General features: G+C 43.4%; 1 protein-coding gene across 2 annotated transcripts in view; it reads right to left on the bottom strand.

Moving 5' to 3' along the window:
* Positions 1 to 13566, bottom strand: part of CFAP97 (cilia and flagella associated protein 97) — a 26868-nt gene extending 13302 nt beyond the window's left edge. The window contains exons 1-2 of one of the 2 annotated variants that reach the window (XM_070364345.1): positions 13430 to 13566; positions 5621 to 6672 (exon numbers count right to left, since the gene is read on the bottom strand). In XM_070364345.1, the coding sequence (XP_070220446.1) occupies positions 5621 to 6656 (1036 nt within the window). In that variant the 5' untranslated portion in view covers positions 6657 to 6672; positions 13430 to 13566. Of the gene's footprint in view, positions 1 to 5620; positions 6673 to 13332 lie in introns of both variants that reach the window. The other variant, XM_070364346.1, reaches the window with a different exon arrangement.
* Between the last annotated feature and the right edge of the window lie 1725 nt (positions 13567 to 15291).

Below are 15291 nucleotides of genomic sequence, written 5' to 3'. Positions count from 1 at the left end.
TCCCAACTCTTGTAACTGAGAGGTGATGATTCAAGGAATAATAACTAAATTTACTAAGTTCCTTCATCTTCTTTATGAACATCTTGTCAGATGAGAACTTCTGAGACATTCTTTCGGTCTCCTTCCTTTGCATCTGGGCAGGTCTGTGATGGCGTGGACCAACACGATACAGCCCAAGGCTGGGCAAAAATAGAGACAGATGCAGGCCACCCCCCACCCCTTGCCTCTGGAATCCTTGTGCTTGGGGCCCTGGGCCACCCTGTGTCTGGCTGCCCTGAGGCTGTGAGGCTGACTACCCTGTGAGGACATCAAAACCACATAGAGGGGCTGTGTGTGGCGGGGGCACTGTGATCCCAGCCTTCAGGTCATCCTAGGCTGCCACTTTACCGATCTAAGATCGCGATCTGTCATCAGAGCAATAGTAACTCACACACAAAACAGAGTACCAGGAGTTGGGTACTACTGCAAGAAAAACCTAACATCTGGAGCACTAGCTTTGAGACCAGATAGTAAGTGGAGCTAGAAAGGGTTGGAGGAGACTGCTGGTGAAGATGATCAAGTGGCAGAATTTCAGCAACACTGTTGGCTATGACAGCAAGGAAAATGGAAAACATACCTTCTGCCATTGGTGGATTTTGCTAAGCAGATCTCCAGGAAGAATCTTTAAAGTATTAATAGTTTATTTTGCCATCATAAGAAGACAGGATAGAAAACAGATGAACTAAAAAAGGGATCGGTCAGTTTTCAAGCAGAATTTATAGAGAATATCAGAGTTGGGACTTTTGGGCTTCAAAATTATTACTACTTGGGCTTCCTAGTCTCTCCTGGCAGAAGATTCTCAAAGTACTCGAGCTATAATTGAGGAACCACACCCAAGGAGCCACAGCTGCCCTTGGGACTTGCTTTAACCCTGGATCACCAGCTGGGCAGGATCTTTGAAAAGTGGGAACAGAGTTTTGCACTTGGGAGGAATGTAAATCAATGTATGGCCACAGGGTGGACTGAAGAAGTTTTGCAGAGTGTCTGTGTTATTTGACACTCCTCCCATTAAGAAGGAGGGTCTATGCCCCTGCTCTTAAATCTGGGAAGGTGTATAACCAATAGAACATGGAAGAAATGATGCCATGTGGCTTCCAATGTTAGGTCATAAAAGGTGGTGAGGTTTGTGCCTTGTTTCCTGGAACGCTGTCCTTGGAGCTCTGAACCATCTGCACTGAGGCTGCGGTACCTGAAGCCCAGACCACAGGGAGAGGCCACGCACGAGCCCTCTGCTCAGCAAGTCCTGGTCTCCGAGTCACCCCAAGCCCAGACACTTGATGTGTGAGTACACCAGCACTCAGATGATTCCAGGCCCCACCTGTCAAGTCACCCCCACTTTTGAGCCTCTCTCTATACCCTAAGGGGCTTCCCTGGTGGCTCAGACGGTAAAGAATCTGCCTCCAATGTGGGAGACCGGGTTCGATCCCTGGGTCAGGAAGATCCCTGAAAAGGGAATGGCTACCCACTCCACTATTCTTGCCTCGAGAATTGCACGGACCAGAGGAGTCTGGTGGGCCACATTAGTCCATGGGATCGCAAAGAGTTGGACACGACTGAGCGACTATGACTATACCCTAAGTACTGGGGTAATTTGTTATGTAGCAATAGAAACTGCTATCTCATCACTTAAAAATATATATTATGCAATAGACAAAAAAACCCACAAACAAACCCATGGGCCAAGTGCAGCCCGTAAGTGGGTAGTTGTAGCTCAGACAGTAAAGAATCTGCCTCCAATGTGGGAGACTGGGGTTCGATCCCTGGGTCAGGAGGATCCCTTGGAAAAGGGAATGGCTACCCACTCCACTATTCTTGCCTCGAGAATTGCACAGACCAGAGGAGCCTGATGGGCCACATTAGTCCATGGGATCGCAAAGAGTTGGACACGACTGAGCAACTATGACTATACCCTAAGTACTGGGGTAATTTGTTATGTAGCAATAGAAACTGCTATCTCATCACTTAAAAATATATATTATGTAATAGACAAACAAAAACAAACCCATGGGCCAAGTGCAGCCCGTAAGTGGGTAGTTCATACTTTTTTTTTGGTCTAACATCTACCAATCTTACACAGTGATTACGGCTTTATCAATTTCATCATTTAGCTCTGTTTTGCTTTTATCAAACACTTCAAATCAATGGCTATTAAATCTTTTTAGTGTACTTGGTCAGTTTGTTCATGTAAAATACTCTTCTTTGTCCCTTTCAGTGATTTTCACATCTCAAATTCTATTTTGTGTACTAATAAATTGATATTTCTATTTTCTCCTTGGTATCTGCCTGGCATAACTTTTTCAAGCCTTTATTTTCATTCTTCCTATACTATTGATATTTTAAACATCTTTGCAGGTTGGATTTGATAAAAAAAAATTATCCCCTCTGATAATACCTTCTGATAAGTCAAAACAATTTACTTGTATTGTTTGATCTCTTCTCACAATTTTATATCTACAAAAAAATGCTTTTTTTTTGTTCTTTCCCCCCATTTTCCCCCTTTTTGAAGACTATGCTAATTTATTTTTTCTCTAATAGATTATAAATCTAATAGATTATTCTTCAGGAATAGAAGTTCTTAAACAGACCTCACACCAAAAGTTTACTGAGGACCCCAAATAATGTTTATGTGGGTTATATCTATCAATATTTACCATGTTAGAAACTAATGGTAAAAAATTGAAAGATATCTGTGAATTCATCTGAAAATAATAAACTAGTGCTATGTAAATATCACATTTTATAAAAATAACATAGTTAGTGAGAAGAGAAGCAGAGTTGAACATTTCTGCAATCTTTTACCGCCTGCCTTAATAGAAGACAGCCAGAGCGACACAGCTCGGCCACGTACACGTCACATCTCACATATCCATGGCTTAGCTCTATGGGGAAAATGAAAACAAGAAAAACAAAAATATTCTTGGATCTGAAAGCTTCACTGGGCAAATTCAGCAGGAATAATAATTTGAGAAACCTCAAGAAACACCATATACATAGACTGATCGCCACAACTAGTATTTAAAACACACTCTACTGCTATAAAGAGTCTTTGGTGGGTTATATTGGTGACTCCAACAACGGATGCATCAAGGGGCAGAAGTGCCGCTTTGTTCTTGGGGTTGTATTAACCCTGAGCACCACGTACCGTGTGGGCAGGTCCTGGGGTCAGGGATCCCCAGGGGGCAGCAGACCGAGTAAAGCTCTAGTCCATGTGCTAGAGACTGAGCCCCATTTTAGCTCTGTTTCCGAGTCAAAACGGGATAAGATTATATGGTAGAAACAGGAGGCAAAGACTTACTGTATGTATTTCAGATGGCAAACCTAAGACTAGTGGGTAACTGCTACAAAATCCAATTTCAGTGAAACATAAGATGCATACTTCCTGACCGTTAGCACTGTGGACAGAAGTGTCCCACAGTCCTTTAGGTAACAAATAGTGTCTACTGTGGGGATTCCAGCAAGGAATAAGTTCCTGCCCTCCTGTTGCTTACACTAACTCCAGAGTCTCCTGAAAGGAAACGGGCTTTTGTGACCGTGAGGCAGGGGTGGGTGTGAAATTTCTGCACAGCACGTTCGGAAGAGTACTTCCGAGAAGGTGATGGATAAGCTGAGGGCCAAGCAAGACTGAAGTAGCCTCTACAGAGAGAGAGGCCAACCTCAAGCGCAAATACTCCACGAGTGCAAAGTATTAACATTCTCTGAACAGTAAGGAAGTACTGTGACTGGACTGAGAGGTAATGAGAGAAGAGGAGCTGAAGGCAGTCAGCATATGATGGCGAGCCATGGCTCATCAACTTTAACTGATATTAGACAAGTGCACCAGGCTCTCCACGGCAGAGCCCAAGCATCAGTACTTAATAGTTTGTTTTAATAATTTGAGTAGCTCTCCAAGAGATGCTCACATACTCCCTGGGGTGAAGAGTCACTGAAGAAATAGTCTGTTAGCCTATGGTAAGAAATTTGGTATTTATTTTTAACCTAAGAGTCAGCCCACTTCTGAAGAGTTAAGAAGGAAACTTGTAGGTCTGATCTACTTTTTTAAAGATCATTCCCATTGTTAGGGGAAGAAGCAGATGGGCAAGAATAGAAAACTCAGTCTTGAAAATTTTAAGAGATTGAATGAGCATTTATCAGGAAAGGTATGCTGAGTGGAGGCTTAGCCACTAGGTGGTAACAGGCAATGCCAAGAATCTGGGAATTCTACTTTATGTACTAACAAGATTGATACTTTATTTTCTCTTTCTTACCAGCCTGGCATATCTTTTTCAAGACTTTACTTTCTGAGTATTCTTCCTTATACTATTGATATTTTAAATAATTAAACAATCAATGAGTAACAATCAAAGAAAATCTATAAAAGAGGGGACATTCACAAGTATAAGTTGCTCCAAAATACATTTTATTAATCTATGAGACTCATTTGACCAAATAAGGGACTTATTTATGCCCTTCTATCAGGCCACCATATGTAAATTATGTAGCTGAAGATTTATTCTTTCAACTAACATTTCAAACAAATGAAGACAAGAGAGTCTTACTTACAACTTAAAAACTTTATCTTCAATTGCCCTAAAACCTAACCTGCAAGCTCAATATTTCTAATTTTATATTAACTAGTCAAAAATGAAGTTTGAGGTTGCTTTTTCTTCACCTGGAATATATTGTTCCTTTCAAACTAAATAATGGGTATAAATAAATTGAGACAGAAATATAGTAGTCAGGATTATCTTAATTCTTAAATCCTTCTATCTTAAAAGTAACTAAAACTTGAATCATGCTATTTCATCAACTTGGTAATTATTTTCCAGTAATTCTCTCTAGCCTTAACTTAAAATCTGAATTGTCTCCTACAGTTTACTCTGAGCTCTCTTAATTTGCCAGCATTCCTGCCACCTTCCCTTAAACTTCGTGCTCGTACTTTCTTTCTTAAAGAAAGTGAAATATATCTTACACCCATGTCTCCATCAAACATAGGAAAACATCTGCTCCCCTTCTTGCATTTATTTTATCTGGTCTCCAGGCATTTTGAGTTTCTAAGAATCACTGTGAAGTACTTTCTAGTCCCAGTTGATCAGTTTTGCAGTAATATAAATAATGATATTCCAGGTATCTTTAAATGAAATAATTTGGTTACATTATAATAATATATCCATGATCTCAAATAATAAAACACACCTACTAGAAAAATCAAGGCAAATTCATAGCATTTAATATTAAGCTCAATATAATATTAGGTTTAATATTTAAATTCAATACACAGGACTTCCCTGGGGGTACAGTGGATAAGAAGCCACCCGCCAATGTAGAGGACAGGGTTTCGATCCCTGGTCTGGGTGGATTCCACATGCCATGGAGTAACTAAGCCCATGTGCCGCAACTACTGAGCCCAGGCGCCTAGAACCAGTGCTCTGCAACGAGAAGCCACCAAAATAAGAAGCTTGTGCACGCCAACTAGAGGGTAGCCACCCCCACTTGCCACAGCTAGAGTAAGACCATGCAGCCAAAAATAAATTATAAAATAAAGGCCCTATCTCCAGATGTAGTGATTTAAAAAATAAATTCCAAACACAGTGTTTAAAATTACCTTTTAAAAGATGATTCAGGTCCATTGTGTCATGTAAGACTTTTTGTTTGTATCTGTGGTCTAAACTGGAATCCAACGCTGTTGACTTTGAGGTGAGACTGGGTTCATGTTTCTCCTTCCCTTTTTTGGCTGATTTCAAAGATTTCGAGTTATTTTTCAAATCCTCAACATTTTCATATACTTCTTGCCTCACATTTTCTTGCCTTTTAACTTTCATTTTTTGGTCGCTTGAGGCACCCAGTTTGAAAGACTGAACCGGGCTGATGTCCGGGGTCGATAAAGGAGTGACGTCCGTCACGGTGTCTTCCGATTCTTCGGGGTCATCACCAACCTTGGGTTTTGTACCTGAAGCGTGGGCTCCTGGTGATTTTTCTCCTGGTTTATATTTCAGTTTGGGTGACAAGTGGGTGGCGCCAGGGAGATGCTTCTTCGGTGATGGAGATGAATCAGACAGGCCGACATCAGATCCAGTATCTGAACAGCCTGTATCGGAACTTGAAGATGAGAGGGACAAAGACGAAGAGGAGCTGCTTCTGGAATACTTTTTACTTAGGCTTTTCTTGAAGTTATTCGGCAGCTTAGCTGACTTGGACCTGACATGATGCTTTTTCTCATCATCAGTGCTCTCCTCTCCATCTGTATAGTAGTCGTGCTCACCGTCTTTCACAGTTTGGGGAAGGCTATTTGGAGTGGGCAAGTGTATTTTATGTTCTACTCTAGCATTACCCAGTTTTGATCTTGAAGAAGTGGTTGAGGACGAGGAATTTCCAGTTTGTGCATTATCACCTTCTACAGGGTGTTCCTCTGGAGGAGTTTTCCCACTGCTCTCCGTTCCCTTCTCAGTAAGATCATCTTCCTTTCTTTGTAGTCCAAGTTTCAAGTTTACATTTTCCATATCTTTGTCTGTTCTCTCTTCAGCGTCATCATCCTGCTTGTCAAAAACTGAGCTGCTGTCACCTTTCCTTGCTTCTTCGAAGTCGCTGTCAAAGAAAGAATGGTCCACTTCACCTTCTGATATATCGTCAAACCGATCCATGATGGTAAAAATATATCTGAAAAGGAGGAAAGTGTAACCATCAGACTAAGAGTATTTTCCAAATTACTTTTTTTATTTTTATACAGTAATTGCAAATTTTCCCAAACTGAGAAGTCTGGGTAATATATAAAGAGAAATATGAAAAAGAAAAAACCTACCATAAAAACAGTAACTCAGCGAAATGATAATGGGGGCTACAGGGGTAATAACAAGTTATACCAATGATCTGAACAATAAGAGATCATCAAGGCAAGCATATTACAAACGTGGATATGTAGGTGAATGCCAGGGAAAAACTGACTTCCATAAATTAAGTACAGCTAGAGTTTAGAATGCTAAGCCAGCCCAAACAGACATCATTCTGGTAGACTGGCCGGTTAAAGACTCACATTTCTGGGGGAGGCTGAAGCTTCAAGGTTAGTTATGAAAGCCCCAGTTCGGTGGGATGGCCCAGCAGTCAGAACTCCACCTGGAGCTTGCAGTTTTCAATTGGACTCAGTTTAAAAGATGAGAGATGTGATCAAAATCTAAGGCATTAGCAACAGTCTCAGCTACTGCTCTTAAGTTCTTAAACTTTTTGTTGTCCTTTTGTGTGGCATCCATAGATTATGGAGTTTTTGCTTAACCCGTGTGACAGTCACAGGTCACAGCTTCAGGCTCACAGTCTTAAAGCCAGTCATGCCCTTCTCCACTTTTCTGAGGTTCAGTCTTAGAGAGAGATCATTTCCTTGATGGTTAGTGGCTATGAATGTGCAATTACAGCATTACTTTTAATACTGAAAAAAAAAAAAAAACGAATAGAGGAATATTTTGAGCCCATTAAAATCATTATTTAAATCACAGGTCAGCAAACTGCTGTGAATGGGCTAAATCTGGCCCACCACTTGTTTTGTAAAAAAAGTTTTATTGGGACACAGCCCCACTCCCAGGTTGAAGAACTGTCTCTGACAGCTTTCCCACTGCATCTGCAGAGTTAAGTAGCTGTGACAGATACCACAGGGCCCACACAGCCTAAAATATTTACCAATGGATCCTTTGTGGCCCCCTGATGTTGGTGCTATTATCAGTGTGAAAAATGCATTAATATAAAATTGTTGGCTATACTGGATTAATAATACAATTTAGACATTTGGACAAAAAAATGAAGAGTTGAAAAATCAACAATCCCCCTGCATTTTTAATATTTCCACTACTGTTATTGTGATAGTGTTCATGTAATCAACTAAGCAAGGAAGTGATGACAGGGAGTCTGCACAGTGAAAAGAACCAACTGGTCAGATACTCAGGCTCAAAACTTGGTGCACCTGCTTCTCAGTTGTGTGTTCCTGGGCACATGGACAAGAAGGTGCTTCACAGCCCTGTCTGCAACAGTGCTGACTGAGGGAAAAACTCAATGTCCAGTCAGAGGAAAACAGAGAAGAGAAATGTTGTGTATTATATACTGTGTATCAGTCAGAAATGATGAGCTGAGAGCCACAAAAATCATGTCTACCAAGAGAGTGGAATTGAATGACAACATAATCATGAAAAACTTAACACACATACACACACACAAACAAAACAACACTAAACTCTTCAAGCGGACAAACATATACATAAAATGCTACCAGCCTGGCCTGGGAAGACATGCATTAAATGTCTAAGAGTATGAGCCTATAAAAGGTGGGAGGAGGAATGAAGTTGGGAAAGGGGACAAAGGGGAAGAATTAAGAATCGGTTTTCTGTGATCACGGGTCATCACAAATATAAAAAGGTATGACTGATCATTTTCAATCTAATTCTGCCCACCTGAGTTCAAAGAGAAAAAGAGCAAATAAGCTATTGAATGCTGGACAGTGCTTATTAATAGTCATTAAATTCTCCCCAAAGCTATCCTTTTCTGTAAGATAATTCACACTTTAAAACGTCAAGGAATAAAAGAACTGTGGTAGCCGTTTTATCCCACTATTTAATGCCTTTAAGGATTAAAAAAATTTTTAACAAGTTTCTTCAAATTCTAAAATCAAACAGTTTCATAGCACAGCCCAGAGCAAATTTTCTTAGCCAGTTTAAAACACAAATCTTTTAAAAAACGAATCATCCAAATTATTCCAACTTCTGCCCCTCTACTAAACTTGTTTACATTTTTCAGGGCATAAAATTACTAACCTAAGTCTCATTTGTATTAGTGTTGTTATTCTACTACTAATAATAGTTAAAACATTAACTTAGTACTCATTAACTGAGTACTTATTTGTTGTTACTGTTCAGTCGCTAAGTCACATCCAACTCTTTGTGACCCCATGGACTGTAGCACACCAGGCTTCCCTGTCCTTTGCTATTTCCTGGAGTTTGCTTAAACTCATGTGCATTGAGTCAGTGATGCCATCCCACCATTTCATCCTCTGTTGTCCCCTTCTCCTTCTACCCTCATCTTTTCCAATGAGTCTCTTCACATCAGATGGCCAGAGTATTGGGGCTTCAGCATCAGTCCTTCTAATGAATATTCAGGGTTGATTGTTCTAAGTGCAAAAGAAGTACTAACTCACTGACTCTTGACAACAACTTTTAAGATATTTTGTCACTCTCTCGTACGTGGGAACGTGCCTGAAGCCACACAGCTAGTTATGTGGCCTACCAGGATTCTAAAGCGGGCAGCTTTGAGGATCACGTGACTAACCACTGTTCTACTCTGCTTTAGAAATGTGGTCCTAGCCTTATGGAAAGAAAAAAAACTGAGACCTTCCTTCTTTGAACTATAAAACACATCGTTGTGATATCTATGATTTATTTGACAGTAAACAGGGGCCAAGATAGTAAAATAATCCCTCCCGTGGTAGGGAGTTTTAAGAGAAAGTGGGACTTGTTTAGCAGTTCGGCTTTAGAAACAGTTCTTTACAAAAAAGGATGGCCTGCCCAGTGAAAATTAGATACACATGCTAATGTTTGCCACACATTTTGCTGGATATATTTGCCATGCAGTAGTTCTCCTCTAGCAAAATAATCTGGAACAAATCTCACTGGCATCACAAACTGAATAAACCAGTTCAGTTCAGTTCAGTCGCTCAGTCATGTCTGACTTTGCGATCCCATGATCCGCAGCACGCCAGGCCTCCCTGTTGATCACCAACTCCCTGAGTCCACCCAAACCCATGTCCATCAAGTCAGTGATGCCATCCAAGCATCTCATCCTCTGTCATCCCCTTCTCCTCCTGCCCTCAATTTTTCTCAGCAGCAGAGTCTTTTCAAATGAGTCAGCTCTTCGCATCAAGTGGCCAAAGTATTGGAGTTTCAGCTTTAACATCAGTCCTTCCAATGAACACCCAGGACTGATCTCCTTTAGGATGGACTGGCTGGATCTCCTTGCAGTCCAAGGGACTCTCAGGAGTCTTCTCCAACACCACAGTTCAAAAGTATCAATTCTTCAGTGCTCAGCTTTCTTTATAGTCCAACTGTCACATCCATACATGACCACTGGAAAAACCATAGCCTTGACTAGACGGACCTTTGTTGGCAAAGTAATGTCTCTGCTTTTGAACATCCTGTCTAGGTTGGTCATAACTTTCCTTCCAAGGAGTAAGTGTCTTTTAATTTCATGGCTGCAGTCATCATCTGCAGTGATTTTGGAGCCCAGAAAAATAAAGTCAGCCACTGTTTCCACTGTTTCCCCATCTATTTCCCATAAGTGATGGGACTGGATGCCATGATCTTAGTTTTCTGAATGTTGAGCTTTAAGCCAACTTTTTCACTTTCTTCTTTCATTTTCATCAAGAGGCTCTTTAGTTCTTCTTCACTTTCTGCCATAAACCAGTAGCCTTAGGTAAATTTAAGTGTTAACCTAGGTAATAAGGATTCAGAACTTTGAATTGACTTGTGACTCTCTATCCTAAACTGAGCTTGTGATCAAACCACCTTTCCAAAGACAGTAAAGAGTTTCCCAGGTATTTCTGGCAAGGAGATTGACAAACCTGGGGTAGCAACGTACAACTTGCATCATATTCTGCTTGGTCAAACCACCTTTTGGATGGCACTTAGCTTTGAGTACTATGGCAGAGTCTAGAACCTGAGTTATGATTAATGGTTTACCGACCAAGGGCTCACAGAAATAAAAGAAATAACTAAGGGAAAGGGTGTGTTCAGATACTTGAAGAGTAGTGATATGAAACAGACTTGAGAGCTATTATTTGCAGCTCCAGAGGCAGAACTTGCGTCAACAAATAGAATGCATAAGAAAGCTGTTCTGGGTTTAACATTAGAATTGCTCAAAAATGGAATGAGCTCCCTTCAAGGATTATGAGCCATAAGTCATCTAGCCACAAGTCCCTAGATATTGTTGGAGCAAAGACCAGATGGCTATTTGCTGGGGTGCTGCAGAGGGAATTTGTGTGTATGGAGGATATGACCTTTTCCAACCCTAACATGAGCTAAGTCTAAATCCCAAAGTCTATCCCTAAAACAAATGACTACAGATACTTCTTCGAAATCTGTTTTTCATAGCTGTTTCCCACCTTTCCTGTCTTCTTACCAAACTGGGAACTCCTGGTACCTTGCTCATCTTTATATCCTAGCGCCTAAAGTCAGACCTGACAAATATTAGATATTCAAATAATGTTTATCTGATGAAGGAGTTTGGAGTTAGGAGATTTAAGATTGAGCCAGCTATGTAGGGCTTTCCAGGTGGCGCAGCAGTAAAGAATCTGCCTGCCTATGCAGGGGACACTGGAGACACGGGTTCAATTCTTGGGTTGGGAAGATCCCTTTATAGGAGGAAATGGCAACCTGCTCCAGTATTTTTGTCTGGAAAATTCCATGGAGCGAGAAGCCTGGTAGGCTACAGTCCATGGGGTTGCAAAGTTGGACATGACTGAGCACAGCCAACTATGTAAGCAGAAAAATCACCTCTTTCACCTGAGTTTTTTTCCTGGATAGTTTTCCATAGTTGTCCTTCATTCCCTTCCTACCCCACACACTAGAAGCAACTATCCCCTTATCTGCATTTACAAGATCCCTGTGAGTGTGAAAGTCACTCAGTTGTATCCAACTCTTTGCGACCCCTTGGACGGAAGTCTTTCAGGCTCCTCTGTCCATGGAATTCTCCAGGCAAGAATACTGGAGTGGGTAGACATTCCCTTCTCCAGGGGATCTTCCCAACCAAGGATCGAACTCAGGTCTGCATTGCAGGTAGACTTTTTACCATCTGAGCCACCAGGGAAGCCCCACAAGGTTCCTGTAGTCCCCAACAATTGTAAGCATCTGTCTCCCTACATGGTCACAGTTCATGAGAAGGGGTGCAGAGATCAGTGTCTGGGAGACTTTTCAGGTTTAGATTTAGGTTCCTAACATCCAACACATGGGTTATTGTAAGGACTTAAACTTCAGGTTTTTCTAGTAGTCATGTATGGATGTGAGAGTTGGACTATAAAGAAAGCTGAGTGCCAAAAAATTGATGTTTTTGAACTGTGGAGTTGGAGAAGACTCTTGAAAGTCCCTTGGACTGCAAGGAGATCCAACCAGTCCATCCTAAAGGAAATCAGTTCTGAATATTCACTGGAAGGACTGATGCTGCAGCTGAAACTCCAATTTTTTCGCCACCTGATGTGAGGAACTGACTCATTAGAAAAGACCCTGATGCTGGGAAAGATTGAAGGCAGGAGGAGAAGGGGATGACAGAGGATGAGATGGTTGGATGGCATCAGCAACTTACTTGATGGACATGAGTTTGAGTAAGCTAGAGGAAGCCTGGTATGCTGCAGTCCATGGGGTTGCAAAGAGTTGGGATATGACTGAGCAACTGAACTGAAACATTCAGGTGACTTAATGAAAGGAAAAAATATCCAACTGTCCCAACCACTAAGCAGTCCTTTTGATAACCTTCACTTTAGTTAGTGAGATTCAATTTACATTAAAGAGTAATAAAAATGTGGACTTAATAAGATAGTAAAGTTTCTCTTTATAACATATTGGGAAAGCGTAAAAATCAAATGACAGTTCATTAGGCTGCAATAACCCTGCTGATACTCAATGAGGACAAGAACTTGCCAAAGCTGCCCAGGAGTCATTTACACACCCATGATTCGTAGAGCCCTTGCAGAACCAGCAATACAAATACCAACGCTTTCGCCTTACATCAGGAAAACACACAGAGGAATCCGGCATTTTTAACTGTCATTTTAGATACTGGGACATGACGTTTCTGTAGTTAAGACATATGATTTGGTCCAAAGAAGGTAACCTATTGGATACCCGAAAATCTCAGCCCAAAGGAAACACCTGTCTTCCAGGATCTGAGGTTCCTTACACTACCCCCTCCGGACCCCACGAAGTAGCGGATAACTGACATCCCCCTCCCTCCTCTGAGTTCAGGGTCAAGTTCCGCGGAGGTGAGCGGGGGAGACCTGAGCCAGGATCTCCCGGGACGGGGGGCGGGGGGCTATCACATCTTAATTCACTGCCGACCCCGACCCCACGCCACCCGCAAACGCGCCCCGAGGTCAGGCCCGGCCATCCCAGAGCGGCCGACGAGGGGCGCTGGCCCTGCGATCGCGCCAGCCCTGGACGCCTCCGTGTGGGTTACACCCGCCTAACAACCGGCTGCCAGGGCCGCAGAGGCGGCGGGGCCCGGAGGACTGGGGAAGGGAGGGGGGGCGGCCCGGCCCGGCCCGGCCCGGCCAGGCCAGTCCGCCTTCCGCATACCGACCCTGTGCGCTCGCCGCGGCCTGGGTCCCGGAGAGCGGAAACGGATCCCGAACGGGGGGCGGGGGGCGCGGAGGAAGGGTCGCTCGCGCGCAGCTCACCCGGCGCCGTAGCCGCAACCTCCTCGCGCCGCCGGCGTCCCGGCCGTGCGCCCGCGCGGGCGCTCCTGCAGCCCCTCCACGCGGCCCCGGAGGCCGCCCGAGCTTCCGGAGGCGGAGAGAGCGGAACGGGAAAGGAGATCGCCTGAGCCCGCGCCGCTGGTCCCGCGGGAACCGGGCGGTGCCGGAGGCTCCTCGCGGCGGGCGTCACAGAGCGCGGCGGGCCCGCCCCGCGCCCCCGAGCCTGGCCAGCGGGCCCCCCCTCGGATGGAAAGGGACGCGGGAAGAAAGTGACCTCCGGACCCTCGGCTGTGCCCTGCACCGCCCAGGTGTTAACTGCTGCCGCCTCCGCTGCTAACGAGGAAAGCCGCTTTGATGGTCTTGTGATGTTGTACCCAAACAGCAACTGTAATAATAAATATGGAGGCAGCTAATATAAATATGCTTATATCAGCAAAGTTCAGTTTAAACAGCCCTGTGGCCCAGGGGCTGGTAAACACGTGAGAAAGTCCTCTGACTATCGGTAAATGAGATGGGTAGTTCAAACAATCTGAGAAAAATGATCTCCGTCCACTGTATTGAATGCAGCCCTTTTTCGTGTTTGAACTCGCAAGCACATAGTAGGTGCGACAGAGCAGTGGCACCCCACAGATGCCGGCCTGCTAATCCCAAACCTGTGGGAACATCAACCTAGGTTAACCCAGGTGAGGTCAATGTAATCCCAAGGGTCTTTATAAGAGGGGAGACAGGAGATTTGAGGACAGTAATAAAAACAAAACATGGCCATGGATGGAAGCAAGAGCTTGTAGTATACACCGTGGTGACTACAGTTAATCCCTGCTGTATATTTGATAGAAGCTGGAGATTCCCCATGGACAGAGGAGCCTGGTGGGCTACAGTCCATAGGGTTGCCAAGAGTCCGACACCAATGAAGCAACTTGTCATGCACTGGAAACTTGACAAAGAGAAGAAAAAGGATTCTCCCCTTGAAGCCTCCAGAAGAAAAGCAGCCCAGGTCACACTTTAATTTTAGTTTTGACCTCCAGAACGGTAAGATGAATTCATGTTGTTTTAAACCACTAAGTTTGTAGTAATTTGTTATAGCAGCAACAGGAAATTAGTACAATAGGTACCCAATATTTTTTACGTAAAAGTATAGAGAAAGGAACGCCTGGTAAACCATATCATGCATGCCCAGTCACTTCAGTCGTGTTTGATTCTTTGCAACCCTGTGGACTGTGAACCTCCCCCCGATCGTGGGATTTTCCAGGCAGGAATACTGGAGTGGGTTGCACCACTTCAGGGAGTGTTGCTATGCCCTCCTCCAGGGAGTCTTCCCCACTCAGGGACTGCGCCTGAGTCTCCTGCATTGGAAGCAGATTCTTTACTGCTGTGCCACCTGGGAGGGGGCCTTCACATGGATTTAAACATGGAGAGATGTAATTGATTGGTTCCAACGACCGACAAGGCTGAGCACACGTGTATGTAGGCCCCCTCTCATTTAATTCCTGACTGGGCCAATATGATTTGCTTTGGCCAATGGAATGTTAACAAATGTAACACAAGCAAAAGCTTAAAAAGAACTTGTATATCACATCTCTGACATGGTCATGTGAAGAGACCCAAGCAATCTCTTGAAGGATGAGAACTCAGGGAGCAGAGACAAGCCATGTTAATGGAGGCTCCATAGCCAGAGTAGTCCTAGCTTGTGCGCCAGAAGATCACAGCATCATTAATGGTTCAGGCAAGAAGAGAACTGACCCAACTGACCCCAGACCATTGACTGACCTGCAAAATCATAAGCATATCCAGTGGTTGTTATTTGGTGGTAGTTTGTTATATGACAGTAGATAATTGACATACTC

Source organism: Bos mutus, chromosome 27 (genome assembly GCF_027580195.1).
Source record: "Bos mutus isolate GX-2022 chromosome 27, NWIPB_WYAK_1.1, whole genome shotgun sequence".
In the NCBI taxonomy this organism is placed as follows: domain Eukaryota; kingdom Metazoa; phylum Chordata; class Mammalia; order Artiodactyla; family Bovidae; genus Bos; species Bos mutus.
Note: the sequence above shows the minus strand (reverse complement) of the source record. Positions and strands in the feature narration are given on the sequence as shown.